Below are 19,503 nucleotides of genomic sequence, written 5' to 3'. Positions count from 1 at the left end.
GATTAAATCCACCTCCCGCCATCTTTACCTCAAGTGCAGAGATGGGGAAACGGACCCCTTATGTGTGTCCACCTGTTTTGAATGGTCTGTGGCTCTTGGCCTCGGTGACACCCTTTGGCAGCAAGTTCCACAGGTAAACTGTGTGTGGTATTAAAAAAGCATTGATTTTCTTGTATGCGTTGCCTTTGAATTTGATGGGATTTGAACCCGCAGAGGCGTGGGGTGCTGCCTGTGTAAGCGCAAGGCTTATAGAGGTGAGTGGGAGGGGAATCCAACCCAAAGTGCTGGGGGCTGGTCACCAGTTTATCCCTGTCTCCTGCTGGACCAGGACGATTAGCTTATCTCGCCTGGTGTCCTACCTCCTGCAGTAGCTCAGACAAGCAATGGGCAAGCCTGCGACCAACCCCCACTCTATTCGTGTGCCGTACTCCAGAGCCTCAGACATGGGGGCGGGTGTGTGGAGGAGCCTCCAGAAATTTCACCTGCCCCCGCGGTATTTAACGGAATAAAATGAAACCATGGCGACAGCAGCTCATTGCCACGGCAGCAAAACTGCAGCAACAGGGCGTGGTGCTGCCTTCTAGCTCGCCCACAAGGCAGGGGCTGCATACCTGGGCTGCTGGGGCATCTGATCTGGGTCAGGATGGGCCCTGCTGGCTTTCACCCGGTGGCTGGTCAGACAGAGGGAGGATACAAGGCCTACTCCTGGCATCCCGGGGAGCTCCATCCTTAGCTCCAGCAGCAGGGCCTGGTGCGGGGGCAGCTGGGTCTGGAGGAGTTGGGATCTAAGCCTTGCTCCCCGGGCGTGGCTCACAGCTGCAGTGCCCCAGCAGATTCCCAACCGTGGCTCTCCGGTGTCCCGTGCCGGCCACTTCCCCACCCCACCCGCCCGATGGTGGGACAGTGGGCCCCAGGATGTGGGATCTGCCCCGCCATGCCCCCACCTCGGAGAGGAAACCCCTGGCTGTGGCTGATGAAAGAGATCGAGTTCAATCCTTGAGGGGCCCATTTAGGGATCTGGGGCAAAAATTGGGGATTGGCCCTGCTTTGAGCCGGGGGTTGGACTAGGTGACCTCCTGAGGTCCCTTCCAACCCTGATCTTCTATGCTTCGAGGTAGCCCAGTATGGGGAGGGGCTGTGAGGAGAGGGCCAGAGACTACAGCCCCCAGGATGCCCCTGGTTGGGCCAGAGACTACAGCCCCCAGAATGCAGTGCGGGGCGGCGGCGGGCGCGCGGGGAACCCCTGGGTCTGCAGACCCCGGGAGCGCCTGCGCAGTGCAACCCGGAAGCGTGGGGAGGAGGAGGAGCTGCTGCTGGGGGAGGGGGCAGCGCGCCTGGCCCCTGTCCAGGGGTAAGAGCTGGGGAGCGAGGAGAGGGGTGGGGGCTGTGGGGGAGGAGCGGCTAGGGGCTGGGGCTGGGAGGATGGGGGAGGGGCGTATAGGGATGGGGCTGGGAGGGCAGGCCGGGCTGGGGTTAGAGGCTCTGGGGCTGGGGGCTGTGGATATAGGGGATGGGGCTGGGAGGGTGGGGGAGGGGCGTATAGGGAGGGGGCTGGGAGGGCAGACCGGGCTGGGGTTAGAGGCTGTGGGGGTGTGGGCTCATGGGGCTATGGGGTGTCCGAAGGGATGAGCTGTGGGGGATCTGGGGCAGAGGGGAGGGGCTCCTGGGGGACGGGGTAGAGGAGGGGGATAAGTGGGGGAGGGTCTGACTTTTGACGGCGAGTTACAAGGACTGCGCCCTTACGTGTGTGTCGCTCACTGAGCATCCTGTGGTCAAGGCCCTACCAGGCTGGCGCTTCCTTGGTGGCCTGCAAGCCCCTTCCTACCCCCGCCCCCGCATGACCCGGTCACTGGTTTCCATCAGTAATGCACGGTGTGGTGGGGACTTGTGCCTCCAGAAACCCGAACCTCCCCTCACCCCTGTTCATTGGCAAGTGGTTTCCTGCTGGTGGGCAGCGAATGAGGTGGGGGTTTGTCTGTCTAGTCTGGTTCAGTTTAAGCGTTTTGGGGCAAGGGCCATCTGTTTATACAGTGCCGTGTACAACGGGGCCCTGTTCTTGGTTGGTCTTTAGATACTACCGTACTAAGCATCATGATTAATAACAAGGATCCAGTTGTGAAGCGGCACCCAGAGAGCCATCCCATTGCAGGGACCCAGAGAGCCATCCCATTTACAGAGGATTCTGACATCCTCTGTAAAACAGTTTGAGATTTACTTGTGAAAAGTGTAAAGTAACAAGGTGGGATTAGGAATGTGGGATTACCCTAAAGTGCTGAAACGCCCAAGGAGGGAAAGAACTAATTTAGGCTGTTACAAATGTGTATAATGAGTGGTAAGGGGATTAAATGAAATTTAGGTTGAGTATGAAGGGAAGCTTCTCACCCATCAGATATCTCTGACTGCGGAGGTCTCTCCCCAAGTGGGGCCTTTAAAACTAGGGCTGGGGAAAGCACTCAGAGCTATTGCAAGGTGCAGGCCTGGAGCGGGAATGGCTCAGGTGTGATCAAACTCACTGGTCTATGCTGAGGCTGTCCTAGGGAGTTTGAAACCAATCTTCAAAAGGCAGAGCTGCAAAGGTGGGTGGCCTCCCCGAAGGGGTGTCATCGCGGTGAGCCGTGGACTGTGCTGAGCATGGTGTGGTCAGGAGCCCTGTGACTCTGAGGATGGGGCAGCTGCCGTTTCTCTGTAAATGAAGCTGTGGCGGAGTGTCAATTTGCCCCACAGTAGCTAGGGAAGGGATGGTGAGTGGATTACGCAGGATACTGGCACTGAATTTTCCTCAGGCCAGGTCTACACTGCAGACCTATGTCAGTGTAACTATATCACTTGGGGTGTGAAAAATCCACACCCTTGAGCCATGTCATTATATTGACCTTAACCCCCTGTGTAGACAACACTATGCTGACGGGAGACCTTCTTCCACTGACATAGCTGCTGCCTCTTGGGGAGGTGGATTAACTGTGCCGACGGGAGAACTCTCTCCTGTCGGCGTCAGAGCGTCTTCACTTAAGTGCTAGAGTGGCACAGCTGCATTGCTGCAGTGTTTTCAGTGTAGACGTGCTTTCAGCCAATTGGAGGGGCTGTACAGTTACCTGTACACCAATTGTGCAGTTCCCTGAGCAGGGGCTGCACACCTGGGCTGCTGGGCCATCTGGTCCGGTCAGGATGGGCCCTGCTGGCTTTAACCCAGTGGCTGGTCAGGCAGAGGGAGGATTGGCCGTGGAGGTCTGATTTGCATGACAGTTGTGTGGTTGTTTCTCAGTAACTGTACAGTAATTATATAAATCCTGGGAGTCTGGAAACTGACCTCAGCCTCCTGTCCATGTGCCCATAACAAACATGGCCTCCTCCACTTCTGGCAACCCTCCCCTCCCTCTCAGCTTCTTGGTCATATTCCCAAGACAAACATGGCCCCTCCAGCTTCTGTCACCCCTTGTTTGGCACTGCACTGCCCCCTCTAATCTGAGAGTACATGTAATCCATCCCCACAAAAAGTGGTCTTTAAGCTGTTGGAGTGGAGAGTGTGAAATGGAGCAGAGGCAATGTGATGCAGTGGTTAGAGCAGGACACTTGGGTTCTTTCTATTCTTCTGCCGCCGAGGCAATGTCACTTAATTTCTGCTCATTGATTTCTCTCATCTGTATAATGGAGACCCCAGTTGCCCTACCTCCTGAAGCACTTTGCCTGGAAAAACACTGCCTAATGCTTAGTAATGTATTGACAAAGGTGGGATCAAGTGGAGCTCCAGGGTCCAAAGTGGGGTAGCCACGTTTGGTGAGGATGTATGGCTGGTGAGTTCTCGAGGCAGCAGGCTAGGAGGCGAAAGGAAAGAAGCTCAGTATAACAACTGGGAGATGAACCAGGTAATCTTGGCCTCAGAGTTCATTCCGCTTGGGACATGGGGGTCAACTCATCTGAGCTGCTCAGGTACAAACCAGAATCAGCGGGATAGAAATGCCGTAAACAGTTCCTCCACCCCACCCCATGTGTACAGGGAAATTAGACTTTTTTGTGTGTGTGCTTCCTCCTTCATAGCTCAGCTTGCTTCGTCCATGCCCCACAGTTGGGCTGGGGTTTGAGAGGCGGGTGCTGCCCCCGAAGCATGAACGGGTTGTGTAGGCCTTACACAAACAAATCAAAAGAGCTTGAAATGTTCTTGGAACCCAGCTTGTATTTCAGACTAGGCAAAGGCGCTGCCTTCTGGCCGAGTCCTGAGGCGCTCAAGCTGGATGATCTGAGGGCATTTCCTAGTGGGAAGCGGGTTTTCTTACCGGAGGCGGGGTTCGTACGCGCACTAACCCTCTGGTTTGGCCTGGGGTCATGAGGTTAGCTGGAAGGAGGAAGGCACGCTGATGCTAATGGGTTTCCCAGAAAAGCTCTGGGGAAGTGCTGGCCCAAAAGGGGAACCCGCTCCTCAGTTGGAGGAAGGAGACTGTCCAAATAGCAACCAGCATTTGCTCTGCTTCAGGACCTTTGCTGCAAATACTCATCAGCCAGGCCTGGCCAGCCTCCTGCAAGGCAGGTATTATCCCCTTTTATGGATGGGGAAACTGAGGTTCAGGGACGGGAAGGGGCTTTCTCACGTTGATGCCATAGCTGGGAGCGGAACCCAGGAGTTCTGACTCCAGCATATTCTCCCGGAGCTCGGAGTCGAGCTTGTGAGTTCATTTCTCTGGACATTTCTGTACCTAGATGTCCTTTTGGCCTCTTCTGCTACTGCAGCAGGTGGGGCACTGGGCTAGCTGCACCGTTGGTCGGTTCCAGTTCAGTCCTGATTCCAGCGGTAGCCTGTCCTAATTGGTTCAGGAAGAGGTAAACCCCTCGTCCCCCACTATTCAACTGACCAATCAGATAGCACTGTACCACTGTCACCCACTGGAGAGGGGGGATCCCCTCCTTCCTGCCCTCAAAAAACTGGTGTTGAAGGGCTCCCTGGAAATACCTGAGCTAGATCAAACTGTTTGGCAAATGCGCTGGTACTCGAGGTTCAGTAGCCCTTGTGACTTTCATCCTAGTGGATGCTTTCCTTACCCTTAAATGCCTAATCCCTTTCTGAGTTCTTTGCTTCGGTAATACCCTGCTGCAGTGAGTTCCATAGATGAATGACACATGGTGTGTTAAGCATGCTCAGAGAGATGCCCTGGGGTTACCATTTTTGATCTCCAGCTTTCCACCACCCCTCTGCTCTCCAGCCCCTGTGTGCTAGATGCCTGGGGAGCTGATGGGGCGTGCGGGTGCATGCAACAAATGGGTGGGAGTTCGTAAATGTCAAATTCCTACCTATGCCCTGCTATAAAACAATTGTCACCTGATGAGGAAAGGTCTCTGCTGAGCATCACAAGACCAGCCCAGGTTCAGCAGAGTCAGACGCTCCTGTAGGCATGGCTGGGATTGAGGCTAATCGAAACTCTGGGCTAAGATGATCTTGTGCAACGAGGTGGCGTTTGTCGTCGTGCAGTTCGGGGCAGCTGAGATGCTGAGTAGGGAGAGAGAGGATCCCTTTGCTTTGAAGCGTTAGGCCCAACTGCAAGGGGCATGACGCTGTCCCTCCGTCTGGTACTTATAACACCCTCTTCATCACAGTCTCTGACGTGTCCAGGGGTGGGTCGTCTGAACGGCTGGCTTCGGGTTGAGGAGAGGTGGCCGCACGACCAAGGCTTTGAAAACACAGCAAACCATGAGCATTGTTCTAGGACTGCAGCAGAAAGCGCTACACCTCTCATGCTGCATCTGCTGCTTTCAGCCACCCCGTTCCTAGAGCCGGGAGCCCACTTCCCGCTGGGCGCCCAGATACGGAGAAAAATGGGCACGCCGGAAATCCATTGATTGCTGGAGCTTGGGGGGACCTGGGCTGAGTTTGAGAGCAGAGCTGGGATGCTCAGGCAGCTTCCTGTCTGATCTAACTATGCAGCTGGCTACAGGTGTTCGCAGCCAGCTGTGGTCATGGGGGGGACCCGCCCTGGAGTGGCGGGCGAGGAGCCAGATGTGCAGAGCAGAGCTGGTAAATCCCCCTCACTTGGAAGCTTAGGGCGTCGGCTCTGCCCTTGCAAGGTCTTTTGGGGGGGAGTGTTTCAGTTCTTAGATCTATGGAGCCCTCTCCTCTCAGGCATCCCAGACACTCCTCCCTGAGCTGCTTGCCTGTGTACCAGGAGCTGCTGTCCCTTTAAATGCAGCTTGTCAATCAGTGCAGGGACGCAAGGGAACATCTCAAATTGGTAACTCTGTTGCAGAAGTGAAACAGTCAGGAGGTGCCTAAAGGCAAGGGAGATGGGCAGATGGCACCAGCTTGACTTAAAGGGGTGTCGCAGAACTCACTGGCCCGGTCCTTGCCCTGCTGAGATCTCGCGCCTTGTCATAACTCCTGGCGTTCAGAACTTGGGGGTCCAGAATACTGTGTCTACACTAGGCTCACCTGGGACCATCTTGCCTCCGTCTCCTGCTTTCCTCTCTAGCCTGCCTCTGCAGCCCTAGCTGCTTCTCAGTTCCTTTCCTCTGAGTTGCGGTTCTAACGGCTCAGGAGCAGACCCGGCTTGGAGGAAAGTTGGGGATGGAGGAAGCCCGGAGAGCAGTGAAAATTCAGGGCAACTTTGAATTGGACTTGGAGAGAGGAAGAAAACTAGTGAAAGGAAGCGGGGATGTTGGAACAGGGGAAGCCGGCACAGGGGGTGTTGTATTTGGGAGTGGGTGGAGATGTCTTCTAAGGCTTTGTTTGTATCCTGTTCAGATTTTTTCCTGACTAGCCCCTCTTGGCAAACAAGTGGACGTCATACCTACACAGTGAGCTCTCCAGGGCTCTGTCTCTGTTACTTGCCTACCACGCTGGGGAGCTGATCCACCACCACGGGGTGCTACTGTAATGGCGAGAATCTCAGGAGGAGAGGGCACTGGGTCTAATCCTGGCTCGGCCACGGACTTGCTGGGGGACCTGGTGCCTCCAAGCTGGGGTGTGAGGATGATGAATTTTTTGCAGAGGTTTCTCTAGAAGCATTGGCTGGGCGCTGGAGGGGCTTGGGTGGCAATTCTCCGTAAGCTGGTGTTCAGGCCGTAATTGACCTGCTCTTCCTTTCCTTGCGTATCTTTGCCTTTGCTTTGTGGCGACCCCAAGCCGCCAGCGTCTCTCCCTTCCACAGAGCCGCTGTGCAGCTCCAGGGGCAGCATGTGCCCCGGACCCACTCGCAGTCTGTGCCCTCTTCGGGTGAGTTTCCAATGGAAAGATGCCCAGAGAGGGACACCAAAGTCCCAGACTGATCGGGACTGAAGCCGTGCAAAGTTCCATGTCCGCCAACATCTCTCCAGCCAGGCCGGCCTGGCTGCGGCTCTTCCGCTACCCCTTCATCATCCCGGGAAGCAGGGGTTTCTTTGGAGCTCAGAGGTGTGCCCAGACATGGGCAGAGGGGGGGTACAATTAAGACAGGCACGGAGGCCTGGAAGCCTCCTTGTTCAGGGTACATCCTACCTCTGGCTCTGCCGTTTCTGTATGGCCGCATTGGAGGGATTGGTCTGATGGACAGAGACTGTGTAATCCCACTGGGGGCTTGTGCATGGCCTAGAGAGGGAAAAGGAGATTTTACTGCTGCCGGCTCCAGGAGGTCAAGTGTTTACAGAGCAAAAGGACCAGGGTTCTAATCCGGGCTCCCTCCGTGCGTGGGTGGGATGGTGGCTGCAGGACGAGGGGAGCTAGGTGTGTGCCGTAGAGTCCAGCCCTGCCGGGTATTGCCGTACAGCCGAGATTTGCGGGCTCATGCAGTGGATCTAGCTCCCCGTGGATGGAGTATGAGCATAAGCAGTATGAAGGTGGCGTCAGCCCTGAGGCCAAGGAGCGTGTCTGCTGCTGCAGAAAGGCTGGTAGGGGAAAGAGGACACCCCAGCACACCACCAGGATAACGGGCTGGAGGATTCTCCTTTGCTTGGGGTCTTTCCAGCAGCTGGGGTGTGTCTATTTCTAGCACCCCCAAAATTACTATCTGCTGGGTACATTCTCTGCTCTGGGTTATGCAGGAGGTCGGGCTGGGTGATCCGAGCGGCCTTCCCTTCTACAATTAACATGCACTGGGCCAGCATGCAAGTGCTGGGCGGATCACACCTCGCCATCCTCCCAGGGTGTCTGCAGAGTCAGGCGGACGTTGCGGTATCAGGTCGCGTGTGGACCCTGAAGAGATAAGGCCCCCAGCTTTCCAGGGGAGGTTTGTCTGCTGCGTCCCCAGCTGGCTTGCCAAACCGAACCAGGGAGCTCCAGGAAACCGAGACAGGGAAAAACCCTAAAATTTGGATGCTGCCTCTGCAGCCCGTGGGAGCAGAACTGGGGTTTGGTCTGTGCCGCTGTCCCGGGCCCCCTGGGCTCCTGCTTCCAACTCTGCCCTGACCCAGGAGCGCTGAGAGGTGCGCATGGCTCACAGTGGGGTTCTGCCGGAGACTTTCACCTCGAGATCACCCGACCCCGCTCCGGGGTGAGCAGACGCGTGACCCCCGTCCTAGTGAGGCTTCATCCGAAGCCAGAGGGTGGCAGGCAGACCCTCCCTGGCAGGGCGGGTGTTGGCAGGGCAAGCTGTGTCTCCAGGCTGGCGCCGAGGCCAAGGAGGGGGCGGTGGCGCTGGATACTCCATGTGTTCAGCTACTGGGATAATCCCTCACCCTCCCGCGGCCGGGCCCTGCGCCTGCGGCCTGGCTGGGGAAGAGCGCCACGCTCCCTAACCGGGAAGCCACTGGGTAGGCTGAGGTTCTGCTGTCAGCCATATATGGGCATGCCCCAAACTCGGCCTTCTGATTGGCTGCCAGCCCCATGCATATGTCTGTCAACAAATGGCTGGAGCGGGCGGGCGGAGGGGAGGGGGGGAGGTCGGGATCAAAGGCCCCTATTGTACTGTAGGGACCGGCGGGCCCGAGTGATGGGGGCGCGGCCCCTTTAAGGACCAGGCGCCCCCTGGCAGCCGGAGCGCGGCGGCCCTTGGGGGGCAGATGCCGGCGCAGCCCAGCCCTGGGTGGCTCCGGTGCCGGCCCCCCCCCCCCCGCCCCGCGCGGAGGCTGCGCTGCAACCTGTGGCTGGCCGGGCCCCAGCTGGGATCGGGCGCGGATCGGACCCCCCGGCCTTGGGGGGCTCGGGTAAGGGGGCGGGGTGGGGGCTCGGGCTTTGAACCCTCGGCGGGGGCCGCCTCGCGGGGCCCACGCCGGGCTCCTAACTCGCCACTTCCTGCCCGGGGCCGAGCCGCCCCCGGCCTGGGCCTGTTGTGCCGTGGGGGTGCAGCTCCCCCCTCCCCCCGAAGGTGGATTAGCCCCGTTCTACAGGTGAGGGGGGGAAACTGAGGCACGCGGCGACTAAGTGACTTGCCCAAGGTTGCCCCCCGGGGGCTGTGTGGTGGAGCCCCCAGGACTCCCAGCGCTGTGCGGTATCCGCCAGGCCCCCCCGCCCCCAGCTCCGGGGGCTGGGTCCCTATTAGCCCCCGGCGGGAAGCTGAGGCAGGCCCAGCTGGCTCTCCGGCATGGGCCTGATCCCTGGGGTTGGTTTCTTCCCAAATTCTGGCTTTTAGTACCAGAGCCGTTTGTTTGTTTTTAACTTCAAAGGGACCCCCCCCACCAAAATCCAATCTGCGCCAGAACCAGCGAAAGGGGAGGGGAAATGCATTGCTCCTCTTGGGGGTGGGGATGCCCCACCTGGAGACCCTGGGTCCCTCAGGGTGGGGCGGACAGGTGCAACAACCGGCCCCTCTGAGCTTGAAAAGGAAGTCAGCTTAGGAGAGGCAAGGGGGAAATCGGGCAAGGTCTGAGGGGGGGCCCAAGTGGTACCCTCATCCCCCACCCCCAAACCAGTCTCCTGCCTGCAGCGTGGCACCTCCCAAGTTTTAGGGTGGTGTGAATGAAAGGGCCCAGCAGATAAGCCCTCGGGGGGGGGCAGGTTTGGGGCCTGTCCCATCCCCTGTCCATCAGGATCATGCTGCTCTGTGCATGGTTAAAATAACGCTGCCTGAAGGGCGGGAGTCAAACCTGGTCCTGCCAGGCTGGCTGGCTGTATGGGCTTCAGGGCCAAAGCCAGCCCTGCGCTGCCCCGGGTTAGGCAGAGCCTGCCGCCGTGGGCCGGGTATTGCACGTTCTCCACTCAGGTTTCTGGGAGTGTCCGGTGCTGGCCGTGGCCATGCGCAGGACTCGATGCCTTTCTCCGCTGCTCTGATCCGTTATGGCAGCGCCTGCCTGTGATCCAAAGGGCGCCGCCAGCTATGCTCCCTCCAGAGCCCAGTGGAAGGCCGGCTTGCAGGCTGCTCTGGCCAGTGGCAGTGAGTCCCATGGACTCCCATTGCTGGGATGGGCATGGTCTGTGGACCCTCAGCCTAACAGTACCTAGAACCACTGTGCCGTACCTCTTCAAAGGCTTGATGCCCCCATTTTACAGATGGAGAAACTGAGGCACAGAGGGGCAGTGACATGCTAAGAGTCTCACATTGAGTCAGGGACAAAGCTAGGAATGGAACCCAGGAGTCCTGGGCCCCATCTGCTGGAGCAGTCTGCCTGGCCTGGGATGTTGGCGGGATGCTTCAGCTGCCCCATTGGCTCTCCAGCTCTTGCTTTTAAATGCCTCTCTGACATCTCCCTCTTAATGCCAGTGGCAGATCAGACTCCTTGCTGCCCTCCCCCGGCCTGCCTCTTAGGCTGATGCCCATGGCTGTCAATGCTGTGTGGATTTATGCATGTCCCCCCCCCCCCCCCCCCTACACACACACCTGGCAGGCTGGGTCTCTGTCTTGCTAACAGTGTAACCCACCGCACAGGGAGGAGTTTAACTGGCCGTCTCTGAGTGCTTCGGACGTGCCATACGGCTGAGTGGCCAAGGGAGCCTGGGCGGGTGCCTTTCCTGGCTCCCATCTATTCAGATTTGCCACCTTAAGTGTCACGTTGACACAGATTTTTTTTTTTTTTTTTTTTTTTTTTGGCATTATGTTTTCTTTCTTGTAAGCCCATCCGTGCCCTCAAATTCTTGCTTTGAAGTCACCTTCCTTTGACTGGTCCAAGCTCCTGTGAGGGCTTCTGGCTGCTACCCCTTGATCTGCCTGAGTTTATGAGTGGAGACGGCTGCTCAGTAGAGCTTTGTCCCCCCGGCTCCTGCAGTGCCCCCAGCCTGTGGAGCGTAAAATGCAGATTTCTTTTCCCCAGTCCCACCCCTCCCTAGCAGGGGCAGGATAGTGAATGTGTAATGAAAGGAGTTTAGGTTTTGCCTGATGAGCTTGTGGAACTCATTGCCACATGATCCCGTTGAAGGCAAGTGTTTGGATGGCTCCAGACAAGGACTGGGCGTCTGTGTGGATAAAGGCACCGCCTACAGATAGATGTGGTAGGATATAGGTGTAAGTTTCGGAGGGATCTAAGATTTGGTGCCTCAGAGAATGAACTGATCACTAACTGGTGGGTTGGTGGAAGGAGGAAACTTTCTGGGAGCAGCTATTTCATAATTGTCCACTGGGGGTTTCTTGCACCTCCCTGTGAATCAGCCGGTGTAGGCCACTCTTGGATCCGGGATACCAGGGTAGATGGGCTCCTGGTCTGATTAATTCTTCTGTGCATCTCTAGCCGCGCTGGCCCAGGGAGTGGTTTCTTTGTTCAGTCTGTCTCCCAGAAACTCATCCCAACGAACTGGCAGCTGCCTCGGACGCGGGCATTTGGTCGATGCGCCAATCGCTTCTGCGACCATGCCCGGGATAAGTGAGACTTGATGCAGCCCCAGGAGCAGAAACCGCCTTCAAACCGCCTCCCCTCTCTCCTCCCCACCTGCCTGCTCTGGCTCCCCCAGAGATACTGAAAGAGCCAGTTGGTTCTGGTGGGTCAAAGCGTCTCACCCCATCTATGGCCCACCCTGCAGGAACAGATTAGGTCCAGCAGGCAACTTTGGCTGCCCCCAGCCCTGAACTCCTAGGTCCCCCTTATATTTTATTTTGTCAAATGAAGATACCATCAGGTTGGAGGATAACTCACCCCCATTCTTTCCACAGCATTTGGAAATGGGGGTGAAGACATGGGACTTGGGAGTCAGGACTGGGTTCTGTTTTTGGCTCTGGGATGGGGGGAGTGGGGTCTAGTGGTTAGAGCTGTGGGGGCTGAGAGTCAGGACTCCTGCCTTCTTGGCTCTGGAGGGGGAGTGGGGCCTAGTGGTTAGTTGTGGGGGGGGCCGGGTGTCCGGACTCTTGGGTTCTACCGGCTCTGCCGTGGAGTCACCGTGTCCCTGCGCCAAGTCTTGTCTCCCTTCCCTTGTGGAGCGTGCTGGGTTGTGCTTGTGCTCGCAGGAAGCGAGTGACTTACTCCGCTGGACGTGTAGGGAGCAGCATCGGCTCCAAGAAGAACCCAGCCCAGCCACGGGCAGCCTCTGACTGGCACGTAGCTGGCGCTGGGCCAGCGCTCTTGTCTGGTGTCACTTGCAGGTGGCCAGCCTCTAACCACAGTCCTGTGGCGGGGGGGCTCTGTGCCTGGCTGTCCTCGCTAGCAAGGGGTCCTTGGCTGTGCTGTGCCCAGGTGTGGCCGAATGGGAAGAGCTGGCGTCAGGGAGGGGGCCCTGTAGCCTGTCCTCCCTTGAGGGCGTGGCCTGTGATTCTGTCCCGCCTCCCTGGGGGCTGTAGGCTGCAGAGGAAGGGATGCAGCCCTCCTTCATACCTGAATGCATCCTGGTAGGGGGGGCGCAGGCTGTGGGCATGAGCTCCTGGGGGCAGGTGGGAGCACTTCTCCAGGGGCAGACTGTGGGCATGAGAGTCGGGGTACAGTCTCATTGGGGCCTGAGTTCCTGCCTCATCCCCGTCTGGCCTCTTGACCCCAGAGAGGGGGTCACAAGTTAGGCAGGGTCTGCCTGGTTGGTATGTGGGTAGGAGGTCGCGACTGGTGCTCTCCCCTGGCAGTCAGTGGTGACCCCAATGCCCCAGCGCAGCACTAGGGGGCGCTGTGCTGCAAGGAGCGGGACAGGGGCTCAGTAGGGGGCTCGCCCCTGGCAGTCAGTGCTGAGCCCAGTGCCAGCCCCAGGGGGCGCTGTGCTTCAGGGAGCAGAGTGGGGGCTCAGTAGGGGCCTCTCCCCTGGCAGTCAGGGCTGGCCCCAGTGCCGGTGCTGTGCTGCCGGGGACACCGTCTTTCCGATAATACGTGAAACTGAGACTGTGGCCATTGAAAAAAAAAAATCCATTGCATTTTTTGTGCTAAGTGGAAGGATTAACCCCAGTGTCTGTGCAAAATTCGGACTTGTGCCTCTGGGAGCTTGTCCTGCCATTTCGGTGTGATGGGGGATACTTCACTTCCTGTCCCACACCGCTATCTTGTGGCTATGTGCGGTTAAACAGCCCCCATGTTCCGCCCCAGAGGCAGCTGTATTTCAGTGGTGATGTGTAGTGCCTGTAACCAAGAGCCGGACTTGACCTGAGAGGCACCATGGGGACTTTTGGAGGGTGAAAGGCCCCAGAGCGCAGGAAGATGGGGTGGGCAGCATGTGTGGGATAGGAGGGCATCTTCTGAGCTGTTGATGCCTGCAAAGTGCTCATTGCAAGGGAGCTTCGTTACGGTAACTTGAGCTGCAAGGGTTGATTGCTCTCAGTCCTGTTTTGCACATTACTTGCTGTTCTAGCTCTGGGCACTGTTTTTTTTCCCCATGGTAGCGACCGATCCTGTTTTGCTCTTGGCCTTAACAGTGTCCTGTGGCAGAGAGTTCCGCGGGCTCACGACACACTGTGAGAACATGTATTCCCTCTGCCCCCTTAGGAACTTGCTGCCTTTCCATTTGGCCAGCTGCCCCCTCCTCCTCGTCTCAGGAGATTGGGCGAATGGAAGCCCCCAACCCGCTTCCCCTAGCGTGCTTGTTCCATCTTGAAAGGGGACGATCCCCAGTGCCACCCCTCCCCTTACAGAAACCTGCACTGACAGCAGAGACCTGCGCTGTGGGGGAAGCCAGGGCCTATGGGCAGCCGGGGGGGAGGGGCAGGGGGTTCAGCAATGGGGTTTGGTGCTGGGCCAGGACACGTCGGTCTCCCCTCCTGCCGGTGGGCTGTGGTGGAGGCCATGTGGCATAAGTTATGGGCTGGCTCATACTCCTAGATCCTTGAGTCTGGATGGGCGAACCCCTGGGCTGGTTCACAGGCTGGCAGACCGATTCGTTTCCATCCAGCCTCGCTGATCAGTGTGTGTCTCTCCCTTTCTCCAGGTGGCTCCGAGCCGGTGAAGATCTCGGCGTCCGGCACCAGAGCGCCATGAGCTAGGGGGGCACCGCCTGTGCCATGAGCCCGGGATGGATCAGAACACCTTCTCGCACATCCAGCTGTGGTGCCCACGGCCCTTCGGCACCTACTCCCAGAACAAGCCGTGCGGCGGCAGCCTGGTGAAGAAGCCCTTTGGGGACTTCGCCTGCAAAGCCAAGGAGGGGGAGGAGAGCGGGGAGGCCTGCTCCGAGAACACCCCGCCCGCCCCGGCCCCGCCGCCTCCCCTGGTCTCCCCCAGCCCCAGCCAGGGGGAGGAGGGCCGGGTGCTGCTGGACACCTGGTACGTCATCAAGCCAGGCAACACCAAGGAGAAGATCGCCTTCTTCGTGGCCCACCAGTGCAGCAGCGGGAGCCGCGCCAGCACCATGAAGGTCAAGGGCAAATGGGGGAGCGACAGCTCCAAGGCCAAGCGCCGGCGGCGCTCACACGACCCCAGCAAGGGCAAGCCATGCCCGGGGAAGGATGAGGAGGGCAGCAAGGAGGCGGAGGACGTGTACCTGTGCCCGGAGGCCCACACTGAGCCGGGCGGCGACACGGACCTGCTCTCTGTGGCTGAGATGGTGGCCCTGGTGGAGCAGCGCACGGCGCTGGCTCTGCAGAGCTACTCGCGGCCTTGCCCCGGGGGGGCGCCGGCGGCCCCGCCCTCCCCCGTGGTGTTCCTCTCGGCGGATCAGGAGCCGGCGGACGGGGAGAAGACCGTGGTGGGCGGAGGGGGGGGCCAGGACTGCAGCCGGGTGGCCGAGGCGGTGGCCCATTTCGAGTCGCAGCAGGAGGAGCGGAGCGTCCTGCGGCAGAATGGACTGTGCTCCGAGACGGCCGAGTGCGTGGCCAACTCCCAGCATAGCCCCGGCGAGGTGCGCATCGCCTTCCGCATCTCCAGCAGCCGGGACCCCCGCTCGCCCCCCGAGGTGGGCTCCAGCACCCGCCCCAACTGCATGTTCATGAGCTGCGGCACCGGGGGCCCCGCCACCGGCTCCGGCGCCCATGCCAAGGACAAGATCACCTGCGACCTCTACCAGCTGATCAGCCCCTCCCGCGACTCCTTGCCCAACAACGTGGACTTCCTGCTGTCCAGTGCCGCGCCCAAGGGCGATGGGGCCAGCGAGCCGCCCGACTTGGAGATGAGCTGCGGTGAGAGCCAGGCCTTGCCGGGCAAGCTGGACGCCGGCCCCGAAGGCAGGGCCGGGGAGAAGCTGGGGGGGCCAGCGGCAACGCCCCGGGACTGCGTGGCCGGCTTCCACGTGGACGTGGTGGTGACGGGCGTGGTGGATCAGTGCGTCTTCTTCGGCAAGGACAGCACCAAGAACATGAAGGAGGAGACGGTGTGTCTGACGGTGGGGACCCCCACCCCGGATGGGCTGTGCTCCGCCTGCGAGGATCCACCCCCCGGCCAGCTCTTCTTCCTTCACGCCCAGGCCCCCCGGCTCGAGGACACCCGGGAGGCTGCCAGCTCCCTCCTGGACAGCAAGAAGAACAACGGCGAGGGGGGCGTGGAGTGGCCGGACGGGCCCGGGCTGGAGCCGGCGGCCTCGGACACCTCGCTGTGCCGTCTTTACCGGCACGTCTCCCACGACTTCCTGGAGATCCGCTTCAAGATCCAGCGCTTGCTGGAGCCCCGCCAGTACATGCTCCTGCTCCCCGAGCACATCATGGTGAAGATCTTCAGTTACCTCCCCACCCAGTCGCTGGCCGCCTTGAAATGCACCTGCCACTACTTCAAATCCATCATCGAGACGTTCGGCGTGCAGGCCACAGACTCCCGCTGGAACAGGGACCCGCTGTACCGGGACGACCCCTGCAAGCAGTGCAAGAAGCACTACGAGAAGGGGGACGTATCTCTGTGCCGCTGGCACCCCAAGCCCTACCACCACGACTTGCCTTACGGACGCTCCTACTGGATGTGCTGTCGGCGCACGGACAAGGACACGCCGGGCTGCCGGGTGGGGCTACACGATAACAACTGGGTGCTGCCCTGCGACATGCTGAGGGACCGAGCGGCCAGGCGGGAGGACGGGAGGTGAGGTGGGGCGGACGGGCGCTGGGGCGGGAGCCCACGAGGTCTCGTGCGTGCGTGTGTGTGTGTGTGCGCGCCTGCCTGTGTGTGTGTGTGGGGTTTGATTTGTTTGCCTGGCTGTCTGGTGCTGATCTTGGCTGCAGCCCATCCCAAAAGAAATTGACTCACCCACCTGCAAAACTATACTGGGCCGGGGCCAGATCGCCTCTTCCCCCAGCCACTACAGCATCCAGCCCCGCCCGCCTGCCTGGGCAGGGGGTCCTTGCTGTGCCCCGGCTTTGCAGCTTGTTGGTGGCTTCGGGGGGAGCGGTTGTGAATTCTCCTGCTAGCCTCGTGTCCAGCCCTTCTCATCTGCCGCTCCTACCTGCTTGGTGAGCACTGGTAGGTTATCATCGGTGGATTCACCCCCAATCTCCTTCCCCCCTTGCCGGAGCAGAGCTCCCCTCAGCCCATCTGTCCTGCTGCCAGCGGGCACGTGGCAGCCCCCGCCGACCGGAAGGAGCGTGTGATCGGAGCCAGGCTCTGCTGTCTGAAGCTGTGAAACCCCCACCGCTGCTAGGGCCCGCTCCTCCCATGCCCTCGTTTGGGGGGGCACCGCACCCCTTCTGATCACTGATTAGCCTCTCCAAGAGAGGGCTCCTGGCCCTGCGGGCTGGCATGGCGAGCGTCACGCCAGCTGGGGGTCCCGTTTCCAATCCAAGCTGCTCACACAAACACATATCGGGGGACAAGAAATCAGTCTCTGGAGAGAGAGGCAGGCCCACTGCTGCTTGGTAGAACCCGTCACGAGACCAGCCAACCCTGCCCCTGCTCAGAGCCAGCGAGTGGGTCACAGCAGCAAGGGAGCTGGAGGGGATGCCCACCCCCCCCACCCCCCCAAAGAGAGAGCCCCCTTTGTCCCCATCCTTGCCTACGTGCGGCAGCCTCTCTGAAGCCGAGTGGCAGCTTGTCGTAGCCGTGGGTTTCTTAGCATGGTGGCCACCAGTTGACTTTGCCAGGCTGTTCAGACACCTGGGTTCTCAGCGGGAGGGGGTGGTGGCTGCTGGCTTTCCTCTGGCCATCGGCTGGTTCCTCCCCTTTTCTTCTAGCCATGTTGCTTGGGGGAAGGGGGATTGTCCGTGGGGTTGGCCCCAGCCTGGCTCCGGTCGCTATCGGCCAGTGTCACTGGCTCTTTGGGGTCCCGTCCTGTAGTTCTAACCCCCGTATGGACTGGTGGGCAAAGGAACCCGGCTCTCCACTCCCCACAGGCCGGAGCGGCCCAGTTCCAGGGGAGGGTGGGCATTTCTGTAACTGCCGGGCCAGCCCCACAGCTGGAATGAGTTGGCCTGATGGCTTCAGTGGTGCCAAATGACATGCCAGTTGGGGGTCTGGCCCTCAGCCTCCCCACCCGTGCCTGGAACTGGGGCTAATGGCCAGAGCAGCCTTTCACCCTGCCTCTTTGCCCCCTGGGGTCCTGACTCCTTCCCCCTACACACGGCCTTATCCCCTCATTGTTCCAACCTCATCCAGCCGGGTGCTGGGCTCCCACCAACAGGGTCGGGGGCGCTTCTCCCCCAGCTGCTGACTGTTCCACTCCCTCCCTTTTTGCAGCCTTTTAATTTGAACCCACAGATCTTATCCCCTCTCCCTCCCACCCCCCACCACAAGTTGCCTTGAAATCCTAGCCCTACACACGAGCATGGTGGGGCCCTACCAGTTCTTGTGTTGCTGGGCTCATGTGGCCAACGGCTACACCTCAATTCTCGGCTAGCATCATGGTCCGAAATCAGGGGGCCATTCCCTGCCTTCCCCGTCGCGCCCATTTGCATCCCCACCCCCCTGCCCTAAGGAGGCCGTCGGCCCGTGGTGCTCTAGTCCCCAGGTGCCGATCTGGTTCCGGATCCCCCGGCACGGGCACAGCTCCACCTGGTATTTATACGCCTGTCTCTGTGCATGTGTGACTTTTCAAATGACTGTTGAGTGGAAAACAAATTAAACAACAGGAAAACTGACTCGGGGGGTGATTTTTCTTTTTTTTCCTCGTCCCCTCCCCTGTCAAAAAAGGGCTTTTGAAAGATAGAGAAATTGCCTCCTCCACTTAGCTGGCTCCCTCCTCCAGAATAAAATGAATCATGTCCCCTGTCCCCCCCCGCCACCCAGCCGTGTGGCATTAAAGACTGATAATGCATTCACCATCTTAATGCCGACCTTTTCCTCCGATAGCTCTTCAGAGCGTGCTCCTGCCCCATTCTGCTGTGCTTGAAAGGGTTAGCGGCATTCAGAGTTGTGTGGGAGGCAGCCCCTGTTGAAGTGATGCAGGCAGTCCAGCTGTCTGGAGCTGTTATTTCAGGCTCTCTGCAAACTCAGGCAGCGGCTGCCTCACTTCTCCTCAGGTCACAGGTGGGAGGAGCAGCTGGAGCTGCGGTGCCATTTGACGCTTGAGGCAAACTGGTGGGAACATTTGGATAAGAAAGAAAAAAATTGTTTTGGCCAACATTTGCTGTGGGCAATTTGGAAGGCGGGGGGGGGAGGGGGGAGGGAGCAGAAAGCCCTGTGCTGCTGCAATGCCTCATGGGAGTTGTAGTTTGGGTGCTTCCTGCTCCTCGTCCCTCGGGACCCTGGCTGGGTGATTGCTTCCAAGATGCACCATGCTCACGGAGAGGGGCCGCTGGCTGCAATGCGGGAGATGAAGTTCAGTTGGGAAGTCTGGCCCATAAAGGGGAATGGGCAAACGAGGCAGCCGTATGCGGCTCCCATGAGCCTCTCTGACTTGAAATTATTTGCGGGGGCTGGGTTTTTTTGATGAACCAAATCTAAGTTGCCTGCAGGAAGCAGATGCCTTTTGTGAACAATTACATTTGCTTCTTAACCCAATTACCCGTCCAAAAAACAAGGTTTGGGGGAAATTTCCAAGCCTCCCTTGTGGCCAGCGAGGTCTGTCCCTGCCCCCGCCCTGGCTAGATTTTCACGTCCCCTGCGCTCTGGGAAATGCCCCCCGTTCGCAGTGTGTTGTGGGGGGACTTGGCTGTCCAGGCTGGGCCCTTGGGATGATGGTGGGAAGGCGCTGGAGGACTAGCCGCGCTCGTCCGGAGCTTGCCTGCATCCGCACTGTAGGGCGTGTGAGTTGTGCTAACGTGAATGTTAGCCCAACTGGTGTTTCTCAGGGTAAGCTGCCACCCGCCCTCCTAACGTTTGGCCCGAGGGGAGGGTCACTGTAACTTAAAGCTGCCAACTCAAAGCTGATCTAGGCCAGGTTGCTTCCCATGCTGCTCTGTTGGCCAGTGGGACTCACTGCCACATGAT

General features: G+C 59.2%; 1 protein-coding gene across 3 annotated transcripts; it reads left to right on the top strand.

The window, feature by feature from the left end:
- Positions 1-1,292: 1,292 nt before the first annotated feature.
- On the top strand, positions 1,293-17,721 carry FBXO46 (F-box protein 46). Of its 3 annotated transcripts, none has more exons than XM_074937321.1 (2): positions 1,293-1,351; positions 14,153-17,721. In XM_074937321.1, the coding sequence occupies exon 2, from the start codon at positions 14,237-14,239 to the stop codon at positions 16,226-16,228; it is 1,992 nt and encodes a 663-aa protein (XP_074793422.1). In that variant the 5' UTR covers positions 1,293-1,351; positions 14,153-14,236; the 3' UTR covers positions 16,229-17,721. The 3 variants fall into 3 exon arrangements, with proteins under 3 accessions (XP_074793422.1, XP_074793424.1, XP_074793421.1); XM_074937323.1 differs by lacking the exon at positions 1,293-1,351 and adding an exon at positions 4,443-4,522; XM_074937320.1 differs by lacking the exon at positions 1,293-1,351 and adding an exon at positions 9,007-9,099.
- Positions 17,722-19,503: the final 1,782 nt, after the last annotated feature.

The sequence above is a fragment of the Natator depressus genome, chromosome 23 (assembly GCF_965152275.1).
Source record: "Natator depressus isolate rNatDep1 chromosome 23, rNatDep2.hap1, whole genome shotgun sequence".
Taxonomy (NCBI): Eukaryota; Metazoa; Chordata; order Testudines; family Cheloniidae; genus Natator; species Natator depressus.
The sequence above is the reverse complement of the archived record's forward strand: the minus strand, read 5'-3'. Positions and strand labels throughout refer to the sequence as shown.

What these genes read in the sequence shown, in the direction of transcription:
- FBXO46 (XM_074937321.1), top strand. Translation starts at nt 14,237, where the DNA reads ATGGATCAGAACACCTTCTCGCACATCCAGCTGTGGTGCCCACGGCCC.